At 38.1% G+C, this 25,207-nt stretch overlaps 1 protein-coding gene across 1 annotated transcript in view; it reads left to right on the forward strand.

The window, feature by feature from the left end:
- Positions 1–25,207, forward strand: part of LOC136866805 (kinesin-like protein KIF20A) — a 430,278-nt gene that overhangs the window by 190,967 nt on the left and 214,104 nt on the right. The window contains exon 15 of the mRNA XM_068226714.1: positions 20,356–20,541. Within this exon, the coding sequence (XP_068082815.1) occupies positions 20,356–20,541 (186 nt within the window). The remainder of the gene's footprint in view (positions 1–20,355; positions 20,542–25,207) is intronic.

Genomic DNA, 25,207 nt, shown 5'->3' on the forward strand with positions numbered 1-25,207 from the left:
TGCTGGCTCTGTGGTGTAGGGGTAGCGTGTCTACTTCTTACCCGAAGGCTCCGGGTTCAATCCCCGGCATGGTCAGAGATTTATACATGGATCTGAGTGCTGGTTCTAGGTCTACTCAGAGTACGTGATTACAATTGCGGAGCTATCTGACGGTGACATAACGGCAGAGGGGATTCGCCGTGCTGACCACATGATACCTCGTAATCTGCAGGCCTTCAAGCTGAGCAGCGGTCGCTTGGTAGGCCATGGCCTTTTGGGCCTGTTGTGCAATGGGGTTTGGTTTTGATATGAAATAATGTAATTGGATGAGTAGAAGTTAAATTATCATGTTTCTGTGATTTGGATTTAGGTAAATGCTGCCTGACATTCATTACGCTGGTGCTACTCTATTGTGTATTTCTTAAAATGAAATTAATGTCTAGGGTTAGTTTGAGTTTCTCTGCGAGGTTTAAGCTGAAGTTTTATTTTTTACAATTTGTTTTACGTCGCACCGGCACAGATAGGTCTTATGGCGATGATGGGATAGTAAAGGCCTAGGAATGGGAAGGAAGAGCCCGTGGCCTTAATTAAAAGTACAGCCCCAGCATTTGCCTGGTGTGAAAATGGAAAACCACGGAAAACCATCTTCAGGGCTGCCGACAGTGGAGTTCGAACCCACTATCCCGGATGCAAGCTCAAAGCTGCGCGGTGCTTACCGCACGGCCAACTCGCCCGGTTAGGCTTAAGTAAGAATGTTATCATTTAAGATGTAAAACCTTCCTCATAATATTATCTTCTTAAATATTACTGCTTTTACAAACTCATTCTGAATTAACGTTATCTGAGCACATAAAATTTGAAAGTGCGCTCTAATTTTTCTCTAATATGAGCACCATGATTTACACCAGAAAGAAAATAAAATGAAATTGAAAGTAAAGCACTTGCAAACAAAAAAGATTAATATCATAGTGAAAAGTTAATTTGATTAGCGTTTTCTAATGCAGACTAGGATTGACAAGATTGTAATGAGCTTTGTTTAGACTTTATAGTGTCAGATTTTTCTGGAATAGCGTATTAACAGTTGTATTCTTTTATTATAAAGCAAATGGGAAAAATTGGAGAAAATAAGACGCACATTACTAATAAATCATTTTTCAAATAGTTGATCATATGAAGCAATACCTTACCGTAATATTAGGTTTTATCAAGTTGTATCAATCATATCTTACGGATTCTATGCCCGGGTTTATCAAATTTGTAATTCCGCTACACAGTTTGTATGAAAAATATATAGTCTTTTTCAGAACAGCTTTTTAGTTCCAAACAATTATCCCCGATGAATTGGAAAAGGGCAAACAAAAAAAAGAACCTAAATATTCTAAATTTCATGTCCATGCGTTCTCTGAATCAACCACCCTATAAACTGTTTAGTTCTCGATTATGGTAAATGAAAGTTATTTTTAACAGTTCAATTTCTACTCACATGTGAAAAGAAATACCAGATCCCTTCTGATAGCATTCTGTACAAATGAAGGCTGCACACGAATTCACCCTCGTGTCTATTTTCCATTCCACAGGTAATGCCTTACTTTAGGCTTAATATAGCCGGTCAATTGAACTAACGTAATGTATCTGCTCTCACATTCCTTGAAAATATTTGACAATATATTATCACTCCGTCACATATAATACCAAACCATATCCACTAACAGGCATGATTCAAATCGAAAACATGCAAGGGTCTGTAAACATTACCACGTGCTAGCCAGGCATTCAAAGCTGAAGCGCCCGCAACATGGCAATGTGCGAAAGTGTTCAATATTCTGCTTAGCATCAGCGCGCTCTGTGAGCCTAGATGAGTAATATTAAAGTCTTTGGTTGTACATATATAAGCTATACCTCTAGTACGCTTCTCATAATGCAGTGAAACATAATTCTAAAACATCACCTCTATGAATAGTTGACGATATTACATTATCTTGTTAATCAGTCAATCAATCAATGAATACTGATCTGCGTTTAGAGTAGTTGCTCAGGTGGCAGATTCCCTATCTGTTGTTTTCCTAGCCGTTTCTTAAATTATTTCAAAGAGATTAGAAATTTATTGAACAGCTCCCTTGGTAAGTTATTCCAATCCCTGACTCCCCTTCCTATAAATGAATATTTGCCCCAATTTGTCCTCTTGAATTCCAACTTTATCTTCATATTGTGATCCTTCCCACTTTCAAAGATGTCACTCAAACTTATTCGTTTACTAATGTCATTCCACGCCATCTCTCCGCCGACAGCTCGGGACATACCACTTATCAGATCAAAAATTAGATGTATGGCTTTTCAGGCGTTTGCTCTATTAACCAGCGTTTTGTCTGTAAAAATCGTATCTCTGATTCCACTTTACACATATCATTGATATATATATAAGAAAACGTAAAGGACCAATAATACTGCCTTGAGGAATTCCCTTGTTAATTATTACAGGGTCAGATTAAGCTATGCCTACTCTAATTCTCTGAAATCTGTTTTCTAGAAATATAGCAACCCATTCAGTCACTCTTGTCTAGTCCAATTGCACTCATTTTTGCCAGTAGTCTCCCATGGTCCACCCTATCAAATGCTTTAGACAGGTCAATCACGATACAGTCCATTTGGCCCCCTGATTCCAACATATCTGCTTTATCTTGCTGGAATCCTACAAGTTGAACTTCAGTGGAATAACCTTCCCTAAACCCGAACTGCCTTCTATCGAACCAGTTATTAATTTCGCAAACATGTCTAATATAATCAGAAAGAATGCCTTCCCAAAGCTTACGTGCAACGCATGTCAAACTCACTGGCCTGTAATTTTTGGCTTTATGATTATCACCCTTTCCTTTATACACAGGGGTCACTATAGGAACTCTCCATTAATTTGGTATAGCTCCTTCAACCAAACAATAATCAAATAAGTACTTCAGATATGGTACTATATCCCAACCCATTGTCTTTAGTATATCCCCTGAAATCTTATAAATTCCAGTCACTTTTTCGAGTTTTCACCTTTTGTATCTTACTGTAAACTAGCTGATGTACCCGTGCTTTGCTACGGGATTCTCGGAAAGACGTTCTTTATAGCTGAAGATGTTCAAAATGTGAACGAAGCATGTCCTATGTTTTGACAATTACGCAATAAAATAAGGATGAGATCCTAATATTATAATTGCTTTTAATGTATTGAATAGGTGGAAATCAAAGTTTTATTGTTGTCCTTTTTACAAACTTTCGATATGGAAGAATGAGGATAGTCTCTTGCAAAATAAACACGTCTGACCGGAGATCAATTTAGAACCTAGTTCTGAAAATGAACTGAGATCGTGACTTCGCCGTGTTCTACAAAAGTGAACTCACAAGTGTAGTTCAAATGTAATCGGAGTTCAGAAAAGTGGACATTGCAACACCGCAAAAAGAAATGAAATATGTAATAGCTTTGCCCATTGGATAATACTTAAATGGTGGAATTGAGCTAGCCCTGACTGTCAACAAATGAACGTCATTTGCAGCATGTACCAGAATATCTTCATCTATGCTCTTGCAGCAAACTCAGATGAAGGAAAAATGGAATTCCGATTTCCCTCAGTCAACCCTTGGTTTTTCTGATCCCGACAGTATTAGGTTTGAGAAGCCTAATGAGTCTTATTTTCACAGCCTTCGTGGCCATTCTCTTTTATTTTATTCATTCTTTGAAGAACAGATTAGCGTTAAGAAGGGGTGATTGGCCAGTGTCACTAGCTTGTCCGGTCTTGTGTGGTTTAAAATCACGTCAGGATAAACATGTTGTCACATACAACCCGTCCCATGTCCATTTTTCCTTTATGGTTCCTGTTACCTATGGCGATATTAAAGGTGTTAAATCATACATTTGGTCATAGTGCTTTGGGGCATAGCAGAGCAAATATGTAGTTGTCAGCAAAAGATGAAGCAACTCTGCATGTCCATAGCTAGTTCATGTTTCACACGCGGCGCGAATCGAAAAGGGCAGTCCCCAGCTGGCAAATGGATGTTTGAACACATTACATTTTCCCGAGAAGTACTTGGATCGATTTCTGTAATAATCACAGTGCAGAACTTGCAATAAATGTAGATTTAAGGCTAGGTGTAGAAAACAGTGTAGTTCATTTTAAAAACAAAGTTAATAGCATTACCTCAAGACGATATTGATGCCATTCTATTTTGAACGGCCCATATGTTATTTGAGATGGACAACTTAACATACGGAGCAGAAACTTTGACAGTGACAAAGAAGGATGAGAGTCGAATACAGGCAGCCGAAATGAAGTTCTTGAGGGGTATGATACAGAAGAGTAGAAGACACAAAATAAGGAGAAAATCTGGGAAGAAATTGGAGTGGAAAAAGTGAATTATAGAATTAAATAAATAATACAGAACAGAAAAGAGCCGACTAAGATGCTTTGGGTACATAATGCGAATGAGTGATGAAAGAATGAAAAACAAAAAAAGAAGGTGACGGAAATGCAAATGCAAGGCCGGAGAAGCCATGGACGACCACGATTGAGATGGTAGGATACAATCCAACGCAATATCATAGAAAGAAACCTGGACTGGGACACAGAGTTGAAGGAGCAGTGTTGGAAAGACTGAAGAAAGTGGAGAGGAACCATTTTTTACCCTACCCAACTACAGTTGGATAAAGGGAATTGATGATGATGATGATGATGATGATGATGATGATGATGATGATGGAACTTAGCTGAATAACCCTCTATTCTCCACTAATCAGACATTTGTAAAACATGCAGCATGGGTGAAGTTTAAGGCAGCGGAGATTATTAGTGGAATACTGTGTAGGAGGGATACTGACTGGAGGGTGATTGGGAATTTAAATGAGACTATGGAGTGGGTATGTGGGAAACTGGGAGTGAAATTTCTAGATCCTAATAGGTGGGTATGAGATAGGTATCTGCGCTCAGATGGCCTTAACTTGAACCGCAGTGGTACGTGTAAGTTAGGAAATTTGTTTGGGAGAGTAATAGGGAGGTACATTCAGGGAAATGGGGTTGTCTAGGGAGCGGTGATAAAGGTACAGAGATCTGGAAGTCAAGTACGGATGACATAAAAATGATAGTGTTGAAATGTAGAAGTATTGTAAAGGAATAGAATTAAGTAATTTAACAGATACAGTGGAACCTCGATTCTCCATTTATGGAGAGACCAAGGAAAAAAAAAACCCGTACAACACGGGAAAACGGAAAATGCGGGAACAAATGAACCTTCAACAATTTGGCTAAACATCACAAAAATGAAGTATGTATACTTGTAATCCTACAAACGCCCCTAAATCAAACCAGACTACAGCCCCAATAGGCCTTCCGCCTACCAAGCGACCGCCCTCAGTCCGAAGGCCTGCAGATTACGAGGTGACGCATGGTCAGTGTGACGAATCCTCTCGGCCGTTATTCCTGCCTCTCTAGACCGGGGACGCCATATCACCATTAAATAGCTCCTCAAAGGTACGGTAATCGTAGAATGACTGAACCTGGAACCAGCTCTCATATCCAGGTAATAATGCCCGACCTGGCCAGTAATCAAACCCAGGCTCTTCCGGCTGAGAGGCAGGCAAGTTAGACCGCGGGGCTGGCTTCAAACGTTTATTACCATTTAGTTTTACCGGGGAAACTTCGTCAGTTTCCTCTGAAAACTTCATCATATTCCTTTAAAAACTTCTTTCAGTTCAGCAACTTTGATCAGCCAAACTCTTCGAAAAATCTAATACCCGTAACGCCGAGCCAAAGAACAATTGATCACAAGTAGTTTTTCATTCTCTAATCTAATAAATTAAAGCACATAGATACAAAAGCGTCCAACATGATGGCAAAATCTTTATTTTTTATTTTTTTATCTTCCATTGTTATTTGGTCACTGGTATACTGTTCCAAGTCAGTTCATGGAAATCTTGCACCGCGTAAATTAGGCCTACATCGACAGTTAGTTATGTTGAACTCGAGACTATGGTTTCGAAAGTATCAATCCTCAAGTTCTTGAATGCATTATATTTAGTTCTGCCCGTCACTAAAGACAATCAAATTAGAAAAAGAAAAGAAATATCATTAACACTTCCGAAATTACGATTATTCGCGACCTTGAGCTCAGCTGTACAAGTTGGTACAAGTGCAAAATGATACAAAATTTGTAAATGTAACGTGCGCAAATAAAACGACTGGACTTTTATAACATTTTAACACAAAAACATGATATTTCCAGTCTTATATTAGGACGAAAAAAGTTATAGGCAATCCCAAAACCTCCCATGGCTTTATGTATGTAAGGTGCAACATCTGTTCTGGTCTCGATAACTTAATTGTATACGATTAGTGTTAAGTTACTTAAGAAGGAGCAGTTTCAATTCCTGCCCGAAAGCCCAGTGACTGTACAGTACTCTGAGAGAAATTCCGTAAACCTGTTCGGCGATACACTCGAAAAAAGTAAAAATCTAACCCTGGACATAATGTACACGTTTTGCAATTAAGTATGAAACTCTTCAAATAGAGCTATCGAAATGCGCTCTGTCTCCTTCCAATTGTTGTGGGCACTGTCTGCTTTATGATTTCCGAGAATTCTCTAAACAATACTACCTGAATGTAAGTTACAGTTTCTTGAAAAACACGTGATTGAGGATTTAGCATTGATGGGACTTACATTTCTGGACGGTTGATTCGGGAAATCGTTTCTTCGAGGAACGGATAATGCGGGATTTTTGCAGCGTGATTTAATTAGGATACTCGCGGGACCACATAATCTGAACGAATAATACGGGAAAACGTAGTTTCCTGGAACGTATAATCGAGGTTCTACTGTATATATTTACCAGATATTGTAATAGGAGTTGAATCATGGCTGAGAAATTACATTATGGATGCAGAAATTTTCTCACGGAACTGGAGAGTGTATCGTAGAGATAGCATAGGAATGGTGGGAGAGGGAGTACTCTTTCTGGTGAAAGAAGAATTTGTAAGCTACGAAAAAGTTAAAGATGACAAAAATGAAATTCTAGGTGTAAGGCTCATTATTTTCTAAAGATAATAGGCAACTTGATATATTTGGAGTGTACAGACCGGGAAAAGGTGGCGCTGACACGGATTCAGAATTATTTGATAAGATAGTCAGCTATGTGTGAAACGACATGGAAAGAAATGTGATTGTAGCGTGAGATATAAATTTACCAAATGCCAATTGGGAAGGAAATGCGAACGAGAGGAAGCATGACCAACAAATGGCAAATAAGCTACTATGGGAAGGACAGCTGATTCAGAAAGTGATGGAACCAACTAGAGGGAAAAATATCCTGGATGTGGTGCTGGTAAAACCAGATGAGCTCTCTAGAGAAATTGAAGCAGTTTTTGTTGTAGTTAAAAATAAATGTGGTAGAAAGGAAGGTCTTAAAAGTTGGACTATTAGGCAGTACCATATGGCTGATAAAGCCGGTAAATAAAAATGTAAACATACCCTTGGATGGGTTTGAAGCAATTGTTGAGGAATGTGAAAACAGGTTTGTACCTTTAAAGGTGGTAAGGAATGGTAAAGACCCACCTTATTATAATAAAGAAATAGACTAAGAAGGGGGTGCAAATTGGAAAGAAAAGTGTTAGAAATGGCTGTGGAAGTAAGGAGAAATTGAAAGAACTTGCTACGAAATTGAATCTAGCAAAAAAGCCAGCTTAGGATAACATGATGGCAAGCATAATTGGCAGTCATACAAATATTAGTGAAAAATGGAAGGGTATGTATAGGTACTTTAAGTCAGAAACAGGTTCCAAGAAGGACATTCGAAGAATAATTAATGAACAAGGGGAATGTGTATGTGAGGATCTTCAAAAGGAAGAAATATTCAGTCAGCAGTATGTAAAGATTGTTTGTTATAAGGATAATGTCCAAATACAGGAGGAAACAAATGCTAAACAAGTATTAAAATTTACGTATGATAACAATGATCTACGTATATAAAATAAGAGTACTGTCTGTGCATTGCTTAAAATGTAAAAAGGATGGTATTTCTGTATCAGTCATGTCCATAGTAACAAGGGAATGCACATGTTAATTTTCCGTAATTTCTGTCTGTCTATGTATGTACACACATCACGAGAAAGCGGCTGAAGAGAATTGAATGAAAATCAGTATGTAAAGTCCGGGAATAAGTTGTTACAAACTAGGCCAAAAATAATATTATTCATGCTGCGAGAAATGGTAGTTTAGGGGAAGGCCTAAAATTTAATTCTCAAATATTTATGTTATTAATGATCATATCTTAATGAAAATCAGTATGTAAGGTTCTGGAATAATTCGCTACAGCAAAAACTATAAATAGTCTTATTCACTCTGAGGAAAATGGTAGTTTAGGGGAAGGCCTAAAATGTTATTCACAAATATTGATGTTATTAGTGGTCCTATCTTAATTAAAATTTGTATGCGAATTTGGGGAGTAAATCACTACAATCTACGCCATAAATAATCTTCTTCACCCAGAGAGAAATGGTAGTTTAGGAGAAGGCCTAAAAGTTAATTCTCATATATTTTGTTATTAGTTGTCCTGTCGTAAATAAAATCGGTATGCAAAGTTGGGAAATCTGTTAGGTCATCAGCACAGAGGCTGGTTGGATCCTCAAATAGCACCACCAAAGGTTGTGCAGTTATAAGGAAACCCCAGAAACCAATTTCAGCACCAAAATGAGCCGTACTAGGCAAGATGAGAAGTGAGGTAGTTTGCCATTGCTTTCTTCACTGGGTCAGAAAATACTATTGCAGCACAACTGACCCTATGAGCAGCACCTTTCATAACACTCGGATGCACTAGTCGTGCTCCAAATGTGATTACTCAGCACTACCCATACCCCAGGAACTTCCATATTGTCACAACCCTGGATGTTGACTGGGACTTATGTGGAAGCTACGCTTTACTCGGTTGGGAAATAAGTTGCTACAATCTAGGCCATAAATAACTTTATTCACGCTGAGTGAAATGGTAGTTTAGGTGAAGGCCCAAAATTTAATTCTCGAATATTTGTGTTATTAGAGGTCTTATTGACACAAGCTATATAAATAGTTACATAGTGTTAAATTTCCGATCATTTATGTCTTAAGCATTTTTACCATACTGGCTATGTTTACGTAGATATTCAAGGATATGGATTTTTGTTGCTAAGATCATATTGCCACCGCCACGAGAAAATGGGTGAACAGAATTTAATGAAAATCGGCATGTAAAGTCAGAGTACATTATAATTAATTTTATAAGATGCCCTAATATTACAGTGTCGAAAGAATACTGAATGTGAAGGCATCGACCATTGTTTATTGTAAAAAAAGAAATGGCGAATGGCTTTTAGTGCCAGGAGTTCGTGATTTGCTTTGTGTCTCTGTTGCCATTCATCTCCAATAGATCGGATTATTGCTGTATACAGAGATTTTTTTAAAAAAATTGCTCTACTTCGGGCCAGCACAGTTAAGACTCATGGCGACGATGGGATACGAAAGGGCTAGGGGTAGGAAGCAAGCGGCCCTGACGTTAATAACTTTACTGCGCAGCATTTTCCTGGTGTGAAAATGGGAGACCATGGAAAACCACCTTCAGGGCTGTCGACAGTGGAGTTCGTACCCACTACCTCCTGGATCCAAGCTCACAGCTATGCACCCCTAACCGCACAGCCAACTAACCCGGTCAACCCGAGTTTAACAGCCTGCCTGAAAATTGGCGGGAAGTAGTTGGCGAGTTAGATACATTTCTGATACTACTGATACGTAACAAACTGGTTCATCATAGCATTCGAGCTATTCAATTCCTACTCTGAGGCACTGATTGGAATGAGCAGTGTGCATATTTAACGGAATAATGGCAGAGAAGTGTTCGCGGCTGTCTGCGGTCTGGTCATTGCAGCACGGAACTTTGTACTGTTAGATCAGCACCGTATTACTGTTCTTTGAAAGTGAGAAAACATGTGGTTTATTAATTTGATCTAGTATTTTATATAACATTGCTTTTAATCACTACACTCCTCCTGACAACTTTAGACTATCCTCATTTTTCCATATTGAAAGTCTGTTAAAAGGACAACAATAAAATTTTGATTTCCACCTATTCAATACATTAAAAGCAATTATAATATTAGGATCTCATCCTTATTTTATTGCTTAATTGTGAAAACATAAGGCATGTTTCGTTCATATTTTGAACATCTTCAGATATAAATATTCTTACAAGGTTAAATTGGCAACATTGTTCTAGAACTTACACTAATGGTTTGCCGTTAACAAACTTATCCATCATAAACTTGAAAATACCGCTTTAATATAAAGCGTTTATGTATTACGTCGTCTTATTGAAAATAATATGACTATTTGTTGAGTTTGAAACTTTAAAACCTTATTCTAATATGCTATTAGTTAATCTCTGCATAATTACATTTACAATATGTTAAAATTGCTGAATGTCTTCAAATTATTTGTTGACTACACATTAAAACATTTTGTTACAACTGGCGTGAACTTTTTCACACGTTGTACCAAATGGAAATGAAATCTTAATACACTCTCAAAACAGCTGAGTTTAGTATTGAATATTATTCTTTTTGTCCATAAAATGACAAAACTGATGCACACTGTTGATTATAGGTTATGAATTTGATTCTACTTTAAATATTTAACATCCAATTTTTCAAATTCATGAATTGCTTATAGTTTTTACCAGTGTAGGGCAATCCTACAGACGTAAGCAAGGACTCAGTCAAATGGAGACAGTCAAGTTTTGGTGATGAGTAAGTGGTAAATTCATCATATTTTACGTAAGTAAGTCTGTTGACATCTTCCTTCTACTCCTGCCTGCATTTACGCTGGTGCACTCAGCTGTTTGACACTCAAGACGATGCAGCGGATTTCCTGGTAGGAGTGGCAGCAGCAGCAGGGCAGTAAGGAGAAGCGAGGTTTAGCCTAGAAGAGATCCCTTACCCAGGCCAAGGCTCGAGATGTCGAAGAGACCCATATCTTCCTACCAGGCCAACAAGTACTGCGACGTAACCACGCAGTCAGTAATATGATTGGAAGGTTTTATGCAGGTCTTGCACCTAAGTGGGTTAATCCCATCGAGGTGGATAAACAGCTGGGCCATGGGGTCTATTACTAAAGACCAACCGTCTTGTCAAGGTCCACACATCAGAGTTGCGGTGAGTCACCCAACCGCCGCGCATACGTAGTAAGCCTGAAGGAGAGGCTACTGACAACACAGCTCAGCCTGGTCATGAGGAGAATGCATCAACTGTCATCGAGGAAGAGGCTGGCAGTGAGGCAACCCTGACCCCCGACACAACACGATCCGGTTAAGGGGAGGAGAGCACATCCATCGACTTCGAGGAAGAGAGAAGATACAATCTACGACCAAGGCAAAGTCGGCGAGTGTGAAATTGTGGAAATTGTTTCAAGTTATAGGGGGGATATTGACGCAAGTGTGATAAACGGATATAACTTTATCGTTCTACTACTACTACTACTACTACTACTACTACTACTACTACTACTTGTAATGCATGTCCATGAAGTGTTACATCCAGTTAGTATTTGTATGCTTATTACATCACATGTACATACGATACGATCGCGTTGTTTGTGAGTTTATGTCATGAAACATGCACTGTATATAGACATCTCAGTTCAATTATTGTAAAAACCTGTACATAATTTATTCCGTCCTATATATATAATTTGTAATCCACTACAAAATTGTGAAACACACTGTAACTTCCAGAATGGTACTGGGTAGACGAGAATATTCTGTACACTATATGTATTAAGCACTCTAGAATTTTCGAGAGGTTTTTTTTTTGTAACTTATCTTTCTAGAAGCCTGGGCAGGCACATATATAAGGACGCGATGTTGAGGGTAGAGAAGAGTTATTGTTTGGTACAGTTATGAGTTAACAGGTTATACTTGTGACCACATGTTGTGACATTCTTTTAAGCGGTTATCTGTTTCAACTGTGTTTTAAGGTTGCAATCTCCATAGGCAATTGTCAAAATGGCGGTTTGTGATGCGAGTGTTTTGTTTGTGACAGCAGTGATTAAGGTTATGTGTGTGTTCAATTTATAAATAGATGTGAATAAGTAACTGTACTACTGACAGCATTTCGTATTTGTCTGTGTGGATACATTATACTGGATGCTGATTTCTCGAAGTCATCCTTTTTTAACAAATATTCTGCCAGATCAATCTCACAGTTGAGGGCAAGAGAAGTTTATTACAAATTGTGGCCCTGATGGTGGATCTTAATTTGGAGCAAGGTGGAGTTACATTATTTTTGCCTTTCATCTGCAGGATTGAAAAAGTTCCTCGACACAATCATGTGTAAGACGTCACGTATAGAGAAACATAAAGTTGTACTGTTCCTTCAGTTCATTCCATAATTTTTTAAATTTTCATATGTTGTGACGCGAGCCTTTAATACACGGTGTCATATTTCAATTCTTGTTGAGGAATGTCAAATTGTTTAAATATTCTGACATTTCCTGTAGCAAATTTCATTGGGGTGAAGACTCTGTAAGAGCTCTTTGAAATGCGTTAAGTGTTATTCAACTGATTTTGAATTGAATACATAAAAAAATACGTCAAATTTTTCAAGGAAAATGGCTGTTGGTACAGGGGTCATAGTATTCAAAGCCACATCTATAAAGCAATATGTCCTGACTGACTGACTGACTGATAATCAACGCACAGCAAAACCTACTGGGGAAAATTGCATGAAAATTTGAGGACATGGTCCTATCATAGCTTAAGGGCGCACTAAGAAAGGATTTTTAAAAATTCCAATTTTAAAGGGGTGAAATGTGATTTTACTTTTTTGTTGAAGTTCTCAGTTTCTGTGAAAAATACTGTACTTATATTAATTCAGATATTTATTTTCATATATTGTAAATACTATTTTAAAATCATTTTTAAAAATTATGATTTTAAAGGGGTTTAAAGGGGTGATATGTGGTTTTACATTTGCGTTCAATATCTCCACTTTTTTTTAACAATATTGTACATACATATTCATTCAGTCTTCCAAATCGTCTCAATAGTACAGCAAAAAATCTTGCTTTTCTCGAAAAGTCAACAGAAATATATTTATTTTTAAGAATTTCCAGATGAAATACTTCCCTTGCGTGCATGAATCGTTGGCTTTTGCCAATTAAAAATGGCCGCGCCACTTTCCAACATATATGAGCCAATTAACTTCGTTTCTGTGTATTTTAAGACGGTAATAAACCAGATCCTTAAAGAGAAGATACCATTAACAGTATATAGGCCTACATATATGAATGTTTGTGAGTGAATTCATGAGAAGTTTTACGCTGCGCTGATACGCAACGTTTAAGTCAACGGACTACAGACTGCAAGAATGCAGGTTCAAAACTGCCTGTTAGCGAACTTTTTTTAACACAGGAATATTGTTTTATCGAGCAGATTTCTTACAGTTTTATATTTTGTTAGTGAGTTTTGCAACCGCTTACAGTTTAAATGAATTGTTTCTTCCGTACAACTGGTTAAACAGTAGGCGAAAGCAGTACCAGTTCGGCGCGCGCATGCGTTATTAGGAAAGCTGTCTATGGTTCGAAGATATGTCACTCATATAGACGAAGGCGAGGTCGGAGGCAACTTGCATAATATTGTCGACCAGTAATGAAGTGAGTGTGATAGAACTCTTGAGCAATAAGTGTTTGAACCTTGGCAATCCGGTATTCCTCCTCAGAAGTGTACCAACATTTCATACCAACGTACTGGTGTGTGATATTTCAAGGAGACAGCTAAATAACAGACTGCAGTGCTGTAGCGTCTTTTTCACGCACACAGTATAATAGCAGTAACTTATCTAAACATTAATGGTAAAGTATTGCCACATACCATAGTTTGTATTGTAGGTGACGGTGCGTGTCTATTTAGATCTCTTTCTCACATTTTATATTCTACTCAGTTACGGCATAAAGAAGTTTGTGAAGCTATTGGTTTTGTAAGTTGTCTCCATTTTGTCCGAAAATCATCTTGGTAATAACTATTCCTCCTCAGAAGAGTGCCGACTTTTCATGTCAGAAGATTCAACTTATGGTGGAACATGTGAGTTGATGGCAGCAGGCAAAATATTTCCATTCCGCTACCAGAAAAATAATCCCGAGTTTCATAGAGCAGCGGCAGCTACACACCAGCAAAATAATCGCGAATATCACAGGACAATTCAAACGCGATATGAGCAACATCACCCTGGGGTCCGAAAGGAAAGACGATTGCGTCCATGTAAAATTAAGTTTTGTTCCAGGATGTCTTACGATCCTGAAATTAATTAGGAAGATAACAGCTTGATAACCACTGGCACAATGATCCATAAATGCCAGTTCTGCAATGCTCTCAAGTGGAAAGAAGATGAAGTTGGAATTTAAGAGGACAGATTGGGGCAAATATTCGTTTATAGGAAGGGGAGTTAGGGATTGGAATAACTTACCAAGGGAGATGTTCAATAAATTTCCAATTTCTTTGCAATCATTTAAGAAAAGGCTAGGAAAACAACAGTAGGGAATCGGCTACCTGGGCGACTGCCCTAAATGCAGACCAGTAGTGGTTGAACGATAAAACACCAGGCATGTGTTCCGATTCTAGCAAGGTTCAGCTGCCACCACTCCAATCTCCACCTGAACCATTGTACAGTGCCCGTCCAGATCATGATTTTTTTTTTTATCAAATTAGAAAATATAGCAGCTGTTTTCAAATGACATCTTTTGGTGCTAAGCAAGTCATCCAACCCGGCTTTATGCCAACTTTCCAAGTACAAGGTCAAATTTAGCATTCCATCGGCAGTCTATTGCCAAATGCTCATCAAGATCCTGGATTTCTGCAGATTTACTTTAATGAGACGACTAATGAAATAAATGAAGCATTGCTTACATATTTTGATACAGAAGAGATATAGTATAAATCGGTCGACAAGGTATTACAAACGGACGATGCTGTCGATTATCCAGTAGAATTCCTTAATACTCTTAACCTCCAGGATTCCCATCTCACAAACTTCATTTGAAAGTAGGAGCACCTGTAATGTTGTTACGTAACCTCAAACCACCTAAGTTGTGCAATGACACTAGATTACGTGAGACGGGGTTAAAAAAAATAATAGAAGCTATGTTATTACAGGGCGTTCTCCAGGAGAATTTCATTTAACAGCAAACTCGAAATACAAGTTAAATTTTTCGATTCCGGCTAATGCCGGAATGGGAAAAAACATAATTTACGTTCATGTCATACATTTCTTACGAAAGTCGATGAACGCATAAGGTTGGTTTGGTGTACTTCAAAAGAAAATGGGAAATGAAATAATATAATGGGACATAACTCAACTATGTCACGAGCGAAGCCGCGGGCAAAGCGCTAGTTTAATGTACCTAGACTTACAGAATGGATCATAACCTTAGCTGCAAGGCACACCCGCATACGTGAGAGAGGCGATAAGATAATATGCTTTTTCTTAAGATAGGGTGCAAATTTCGGGTTCATGTTTTTATCAGTATTATAAAACTGTATAATATGGTCCCAAGAAATATTTTGTTCCTTATATTCCACATCATACTTTAAGGTTATTGCATATAGATTTCAGCAGATCATCATCATCATCATCATCATCATCATCATCATAGTCATTGGTGGTGGTCTGCCTGTCGGCAGGTCTTCGCATGAATTCTCCACGCTGTTCTGTCTTCAGCCATTCTCTTTGTCTTCCAGTAGCTTCTATTTACCTGCACACTGTCTACTAACTGATATCTCTTCCTTCCTCTCTTCAGTTTTCCTTGTATTTTCCCTTCCGATGCTTCAGATATTAAACAATTTCTTTGCAAAGTGTCCTAACCAATTTTTCTTCCATCTTTGAATGCATTCCAATATCGTTCTCCTTCCTTCACCCACTCTTTTTAATACTTCCTCATTCCTTACTTTTTCCTGCTAGCTGATTTTCTCCATCTTCCGCCAGATCCACATTTCATATGTGTCTAGTCTTCTTTCTTCCCCTTTTCTCAACGTCCAAGTCTCAGCCCCATAAAGTGCCACACTCCACACAAAGCACTGCACTAATCTCTTCTTAAGGTCCTTATTTAGAGGCCCACTCAACAGTGTCCTTTGTTTCATAAATGCTTCCTTGGCCATTGCAACTCTAGTCTTCACTTTGTCCAAGCAATAAAGATCATTTCTGATTATGCTTCCCAAATATTTGAATTTAGACACTTGTTCGATCTCCTCTCCCGAAAGTATTATTTTAGCTGTTGAGTCTTTCTTTGACCCCATGATCATTGCCTTGGTCTTTTTCCTATTAATTTTCATGCCTAACTTCTTAAGGATCTGTTCAATTTTTCCAACATAGCATTCATCATTTTCTCAGTTTCTGCTAGAACCGCCATGTCATCTGCAAATCGAATGCATTCAATTCTTTTTCCTCCAATTGCCACACCTTGTTTTCCTTGAAAGCAGTTTGCAATTAATTCCTCCAAGTATATATTAAACAGCGTTGGTTATAGACAACCACCTTGCCTCACCCCTCTGCCAATTCTGCTCCCTTCTGACATATCATGTCCTATTCTGATTTGGACAGTGTAGTTTATGTAAAGGTTCTTAATTAGCCTCCTTTCTTCCCAGTCTACTCCATTCTTCTTCAGTATGCTGATCAATTTATCCCATTGAACTCTATCAAAAGCCTTTTCCAGGTCAATAAAAGTCACAAATACCATTCTTCCTTTTTCAATGTACCTTTCTTAGTAACCCAATAGCATCTCTTGTACCTTTTCCCTTTCTAAATCCTTACTGCTCTTCCTTAATCGATTCATCTAATTTTTTATATAACCTTCGATTCAGGAATCTCAATAGTGCTTTTGCTGCATGAGAAATCATACTTATGGTTCTGTGATCTTCAAACTTACATGCATCCTTCTTCTTTGCTATAGGGATCATTACTGTGGTTAGAAAATCTTCAGGCCACTGGCCTGTCTCATATATTCTGTTACAATGTGATGTTAAAATTTGCATACCCTTATTTCCTAACCCTTTTACAATTTCTATTGATAGGTCATCAATTCCACATGCTTTTTCTTGTCTCATTTCTTTAATAGCAAGTGCAACTTCATCCTCAAGTATAGAGCATCCCTTTTCATCTTCAGTCGCATACAAAGTCTCTACATATCCTTTCCATTGTTTTAAAATCTCATTTTCATCAGAGATTGTTCCATCACTTCCTTCAATTGTTCCTCCTGTCCTACAACTTTTCCTTTTAAATGTCATCCTTTTTGCTTCCCGATACATCTGTTCATATTTCCCTTCTCTTTCCAAACTCTCAATCTCCTCACATTTCACATTTAACCACTTTTCTCTAGCTCTGTTAGTTTCTCTTCTTAACTCACTATTTAGCTTTCTGTACTGCTTTTTGCATTCTTGTGTTTTAATTGCTTTCCACTTTCTTCCATTTTCTCCAACGTCTCCTTTGTTACCCACTCTTTCCTGATTCTTCGTCCTTGTCTTATGCCAAGTGCTTCTTTTGCAGCCTGTTTCATTCCATCTCTAATTGCTATCCAGTCTTTGTTTCCTGGATCTACAGTGGTTTTCATTGTTTCGATAAAAATCCTCTACATCCCATCACGATTTTCTTTTTCCTTAAGCTTTCGTAGATTTAGCCTCTCTCTAATTGCAGCTTTAGTGGTTTTCTTTAAGTTTTACTTCTACCTCAGCTACCACTAGATTGTGATCCGAGTTTATGTCTGCTCCCGGATAAGACTTTGCATTTTTCATCCCATTTCTGTATCTCTTTTGTATAATGATATACTGTATCTCTTTTGTATAATGATATAGTCGATCTGATATCTTTGATCATTCAGTGGAGATGTCAAAGTATATCTGTGTCTTTTGTGGTGTTCAAATAATGTGTTTCCTATCACAAACTGGTTCTCTTTACAGAAGTCAATTAGGGTCTTCTGTTGTTCCTTTCTCCAAGTCCATATTTTCCAACAATTCCCTCTTCCTCACCTTCTCCAACTACACCATTCCAATCCCCCATAATAATAACACAAGCACCCTTTTGCTCTTTCTCAGTTTTCTTCTATCATGTCATAATATTTTTCCACCTTATCTTCGGGGTGTTGACTGGTTGGCATGTACAGCTGTATTAACACCAAATCTTTTCCTTGTCCCTTTAATCTCATCATTATCCTGCCATCAATTGCATCTACTTTAATAACTTTCCCTCTGAGGTCGTTTTTCAATAGAAATCCTACTCCATTGGTTCCATTCTTCTCTTCTCCTGAGTAGTATAAATGGTAATCACTACTTGTAACTTCACCACTTCCACCCCAACGCACCTCAGACATACCAAGGATATCCGGATGGTTCTTAATCATTTCTTGCCTGGCATTTTCCTCTTCAGAACAACATGTTGCTTTACATCCTGATCAAGGGATTTTCTCATTGTAGTTCTCTCCCGGAGATCCGACTGAGAGGACGCTTTACCTCTGGAATCTTTTACAGCGAGAATCATTTCATGCACTACTAGGGAAAAATAAATAAATGTGGTAGTTTCCCATTTCTTTCCACATTTAAACTAACATAACAAGAGACATGCATAAACGTTATTCTCACTAAACGTTTCAACTATCAAAAATCTGCACCACACGAAAAAACAAAAATTAATTAAAATCTATATACACTTCTAGACCTTTCGGATAAAGAATGTACTTCACGAGCAAAAACTGTAAAATATATAAGTTTAAAGTAATAAATATCATTATCTCCATAAAACTGGGTCACGTTTTATACCTTCCGCCAGCTTTGAGTGAAATGCATATCATATCCTATGCAACACCATGCGAAGCGTGAAGGTTGCCCGTTTTTAAAGATGGCTGGCTTAGTTAATGTCAAAAGTTGTAAACAAACAATGTATACTCTGTGACCTAGGCAACATCATGGAGAGAGTATAGAGTTTCCATCTTCATCGTGATTTCTATGAGAGCGATGGTAAATTGAAATAAGATGTCGGGCACTTAGGGCAAGATGTTAACAAATAAATCAAGTACCCTTCTTAGTATTATCTATGGACAATAATTATAGTCAAAACAAGATGGTACCCACTTAGGGCACAAAATTTATAATCCAATATGGTCCCAATATTGATTAAAAATCCATAGATTCACCAAACAATACTAACACATAATTATAATCCAAAACAATGTCAGAATCACTTCCCTGAATATATATGTTTTGCGCACCATGAACTTCCCTATTTCTCATTCCAGAGAGCAGGTGTAATGCATCAAAAAATGCGCATGTTCTGTCACCATCCAACTGGAATGGTTTCCAGTCAGATATGTTTAGCAGTCTGTGTAACTTCAACTTATTTGACCCCTCATCACTAACCATTTACCCATGGAGCCAGACATAAAGTATATCGTGTCCTCTTATCAGGCACGCCCCCAATGGAGGAGAGCTGCATGTGCCATTTTAACCACTTACCAGCCCTCCTGCCATCATCCGGAATTGAACCCAGGCATCCGAGGACGACAGTTAATATTGCTAACCGTTACGCTGCGGAGCATATGTAGAACTCTGGGATTCCACGAGCCGGACACAGACATTTTGTGTATGTTTGTGTGGTGCAGGGAGGACAACACCGTGAAAAACTGTGTGAGAGATACCACACTGTTATGTATTCTTATACAAGAAATCCCAATAGAGTTGTGTCGATGAGTACTGGATAGACATGCATATTGTGTGCATTCCTCTATTGCATTTAAAATAGCCCTCCTCACTTTCGAATTTAAAAAAAATCTGAGAGTAGTTTCATTATGCATGAATTATGACTTTTTTACTTCTCAATGCTGTTATTGAATGATAACTTTAGACATACGATTTTAATGTTAGGCTCTTAAGAAAGGTAGTAAAATGTTCCTACTTGAAACAATTTAGCGTCTTATCAGGGATTAAAGAGAGGCAGTGTAATTATGCTGGAATTCATATGTGAAGAAGCACAATGGAAAGTAAAATAATGTTACATGTATCTCGGTTGTCTTATTTTCGTATTAATTTGAAATGTAATAACATAACACTGAAAGTTTTTGACATTGTTAACAATAATTTCATTTATTCATGAAGTATGCATGGTTGTGTTTGTCTTCTAGACCTATTTTCACTTCACTAAGAGATCTTCATCTATGTGCTACATAGTACCATATACTTTGAAAAGAAATGTACCATGAAAATGTAGGTGAAGAGTATTGGAATTTAACAAAGGAAGTATCATCGTTCATAGCATCATAAATGCATTAAAAATTGTTTTGTTTTGTTCTCAGGAGGACCAGACAATTACAGAACTGCAGCAAATGAATAAAGTTCTGGATTGCAAGTTAAGTGCTATTCAAGAACAGAGGGATAGTATCAAAGAAAGACACAAGGAATTGCAAATAACTAACTCCAAACTTGTCTTTGAAAATGCAACTCTTAAACATGAACTAGATTGTGCAAAAAGAGTTGTGAAGGTAAGGTTAATACTGAAATTGTTTGTAGAGCCAATTTAGGTGTAAAAATAGTGTGTTTCTTCTTTTCCCTGCCATTTCTATTGTTTTGTTGCTAGTTATATACCTAAATACCCTTTAACTCTTTGATCTTGATTAGAACACTTACACACCGAGCTCGATAGCTGCAGTCGCTTAATTGCGGCCAGTATCCAGTATTCGGGAGATAGTAGGTTCGAACCCCACTATCGGCAGCCCTGAAAATGGTTTTCCGTGGTTTCCCATTTTCACACCAGGCAAATGCTGGGGCTGTACCTTAATTAAGGCCACGGCCGCTTCCTTCCCACTCCTAGCCCTTCCCTGTCCCATCGTCGCCATAAGACCTATCTGTGTCGGTGCGACGTAAAACAAGTAGCAAAAAAAAAAAAAAGAACACTTACAGATACAGTAGGTTATTATGGGCTGAAGAACTCATAGAAAGGAATGAGAAAGTAGGCCTATAAACATGCAAATGCAGAAGTACAACAGGGAACTCCACATCTTCTGCACACAGAACTGACTTCATACAGGGCATTATGTTTTTCTCCGAATCCAAGATGATCCTGAATGCAAGACGACCCCCACTTTTTCTTTCAAAAAATTAATCAGGCTTAAAAAGTGCTTTGTAAAATCATATGAATGCCGTTCCTGTGCGGTACGCATTTTTAGGCTATATTTATCTTCATGCCAACACCGAACATTGGCTTTAGTTATGCCGTATTTTCTTGTGGCTCATTCGCTCATGGACTAAAACAGGTTTGTATACTTGCTCCAATGCTATATGTGCTGTATGTGGATGCAATACTCTATGAATCACCTACAAACAATCCAGGCGTATAGATGAGATACCGTTTTGATGGAGGTCTTTTTAACATAGCTCGACTTTGCTCACAGAGCCTAACTCAGGTTACAAAGATTACCAAAATGGTGTATGCAGATGATTGTGCGTCATCTGCACTCACACCGGAGGAGTTACATCAGTCAGTTAAGTGCTGCAAGAGTGCATGTGATCGATCTGGTCTCACAATTAACGTTCAAAAGACTTACGGTCCTAGTGCAACCTTCACCAGGCTCAACCCTTCCACAGTGCAACATCTTTATCTCACATGCATCACTGGAGCAGATAGACCACTTCTCATACCTCGGTAGTACTCTGTCTGTGTGCTGCAACTGTGAAGATGATGTGGAGAAGAGAATTGGTGCTGCCCATGCAGCATTTGGGCGACTATCGCACCGGGTCTTCATGAACGAAGATCTCGTCGTGAACACGAAGCTTATAATTGTATAAAATCCAACGTTCTTCGAGGGAAGCCAGCATTTGTGATCGAAATACAGTATGTATTGTGCAGGAAGTATCAATCAGTGCTATTTCACTGGAACCTCACTTCTGACCAAAGTGACACATCCCATCTCATTCCACGGAGGAACTCTATTGTTGCCTAACCTGATTCAAAACTACATTTATCATGCGACTAGCATCTACTTATTACTTGACTAATTGTCTGCATAACTGATGTCATGTTGCGAAACTTAATGCATTTACGAGAGTGGGGTCTTGGAGTGTGCTGTACAGTTACCGACAGACAACTAGATTCTCCTGTTAATTATATGCCTTGCAGCTATCATGAGTAGCCAATTTTTGTGAAGCTCACTGGTCATCAAGCCTTTAGCCTCGTACTGCAGTGAATGATCATTACAAAATACATGGTTTTGCTGTTTGCACAATTAATATAAATACAGTAGAAGTCCGTTATAGCAAGAATTCGTAACGGCGCAAGAATTTACACTCTGTAGCAGATTGTCGTTATGTAAGATTATTCGTTAAAGTCGGGGAAAGCCCCATACCGATTAAAATTGCTATGAAACGGCAATCAGTTTGTTCAAAACTTGTGTTTTCACGGACGTTATCGACACACTACGGCTTACCCCTTTTTTCTTTCTTTTGAAATCCAATAGTGCGTGAAAGTGTATGTTTAATTTCATTCTGAAAAAAAATTATAGTATCACTCGGAGTTCTCTGTGGCAAACGTTTCAGTTTTCTTCTTCAACCAGTATCACCTAACCTAACCGTATCTTCACCGTGAGAACATATTGCACGTAGAGAAATGATAAACTCCTCGCTACACAACTTACATGGGAATAGCCTTTCCGAAAAGTAATTAGACATGAGAAAATATCTTCTGAAATCAGTGATATACTTTGCCATATTTATCTTGGTGCATTACCTGCTTACTTAATTTCACTATAAGACATTAAATTTAAGAGTTCATTTTCTTCAGCCTTGATTTCTAATGAGTTAACTGCTATTGGCTACATCAGTTACGCATATACGAAAACATGTTCTTCTCTTTCAGTTCTAATTTTGGTTACGGAACAGCAGTTGACAGGTATTACTAATCGACTTCAACATCGCCTTTGAATGTTTACCAGAGAGCTCACAATTGCACATAGCGAGAAAACAATACCGTACTGAAGATGATCGATCGCATTTTGTGGCAAATATTTCAGTTTTCTCATTCGAACATGCACCTATCCGAACTTGACCATACTATATACATCATGAAAGGATATTCCAAGCGCAAGTAGAGAAATGGTTTCTCGCTATAAATTGACATGACGAGAGCCTTTCCAAAATTTAACCAGACGCGAGAATATATAAACTAACCTCCGAAATCAATTATGCACTCCGTCATATCTTGAGTTGTATCCCGTTCTTACTTCAGCCTTAATTTTTAGAGATTTAATAACTGCTCTCGAACACGTTATTTACTCATATTACGAAAACGGGTTCTCTTTCATTATCATTTGCCTTTACAGAACAGCAGTCGACGGGTATTACTAATTGACTCCGACGTCGCCTTCAAATGTCGGCAAGAGAGCTCACCTGTGGACATACCAAAGATGATCAATCTCATATAATGGAATGGCTGGGTGCATAAATAGCGGTAACGGAAATATCGTGCATGCTTAATCGCTCATAACAACAGATGAGTGAGTGATAGGGCTCTCACTGTAACCGAGATATACTGTATAATATAGGAATTTTGGAAGAGTAGGGACGTGGCGACCCCATCGCCCAGTGGGAAACCACTGCAATCAGCCACCCGAGTATTGGCGGGAAACCCATACCTCATTGATTTAGGAGGAAATGCCAACCCAGAACATCTGGGGTTGTCCCTCTGCGGTTAACAACCGTAGTTGTAAATTGGAGCTTGCTCCACCCAAGGATAACTACCTTCTAAAGTCAACCATGGAAAGGTCTTTTAGGAAACAAATTCCACCGTCCTGTCCAAGAAAGCAGGAGAAGGCTACATCGGATTCGGGTGGTTAGCCACCTTGAAGACATCGAGTCAGAGTGTTGGCAATCACCCATTCCTATGCCAGCACATAAGAACAGGATCAAACAACATCAGATCAACTACATTGCAACTTTTAATATTAATTCTCTACTTAAAGCAGGAAAACTAAAGAACTTCATGGTCGAATTAGATAAACAGAAAATTTTAGTAGCAGGACTCCAGGAGATGAGAAATACTACAGAAGAACCATTTGAATCTCAAGGCTACAGAATTTACAACGGGAAACCTGGACTAAGGGTTATGAAACAATGTCCCCAATTTGCAACTGGGTTTATAGTCAATGTGAAAATAATAGATTCAATAATCGATTTTCAAGCAATCTCGCCTAGAACTGCAGCTTTGAGTTTAAAAGCATCCAACAAAATTTATACCATCATAAATGCCCATGCCCCTACTAATGAAAATAATTTTCTAACAAAGACTAGGAAAGAAGTGGAAAAGTTTTGGAATCTCCTTGACCAAACTCTAAACCAAATAAATGTTAACAACGTTAAGATCCTATTAGGGGACTTCAATGCCCAACTCGGAAGAGAAAAGAAATACCGAGATATCATTGGGAAATGGGCTCCACATAAACATACAAATAAGAATGGTCAATGACTTGTTGAACTCTGCAGAGAACACAAATTAATCTCAAAGTCCACCTACTTCACAAGAAGGCCCAACAAACTTAAAACTTGGAAACATAAGTTCATACCACAAAAAAAGAATCCAAAACGCAATAAACGAAAGAGGAACTTTGGTCCACACCAATTAATTAGGAATGATAAATATAGAGAAGTCACACAAAACATAAAACTGACAGACAACCTAGAAGAACTGGTTCCAATTCTCAGGCAACAAGCTGAAAATTTAGCCCCATTGAACACGCATAAGACATGCCTAGTGGACCTCGGAATGTGACAAAATTCATGAAGAAAGACATCAGGCACGGTTAAAATTTCAAACACACAAAACAAAAGAAAGTTCAACTAACCTCAAAAATATCAAGAAAAAGTTTACACAAATTATCAGGCTAACCAAGAGACAATCACAGAATCTAATCAACTCAATAGAAGAAAATACCACAAAACCAATTCCAGAGACTTTTACAAAATGTTTGGAAGACAAGTACAAAAATTTGCCCCTCCCACATTAATGCTGAAAAGTTAGGATGGAAAAATGACGCATAATGACAAGGAAAATGCCGAAATCATGACAAAAGCATTCATTAAATTTTGAATTGTGAAGAACCCCAGGAACTTTTAGCAATTAATACAGAGGCCCATCAAGACCCCGCCTGAACTTATAAA

The sequence above is a fragment of the Anabrus simplex genome, chromosome 3, assembly GCF_040414725.1.
Source record: "Anabrus simplex isolate iqAnaSimp1 chromosome 3, ASM4041472v1, whole genome shotgun sequence".
Taxonomy (NCBI): domain Eukaryota; kingdom Metazoa; phylum Arthropoda; class Insecta; order Orthoptera; family Tettigoniidae; genus Anabrus; species Anabrus simplex.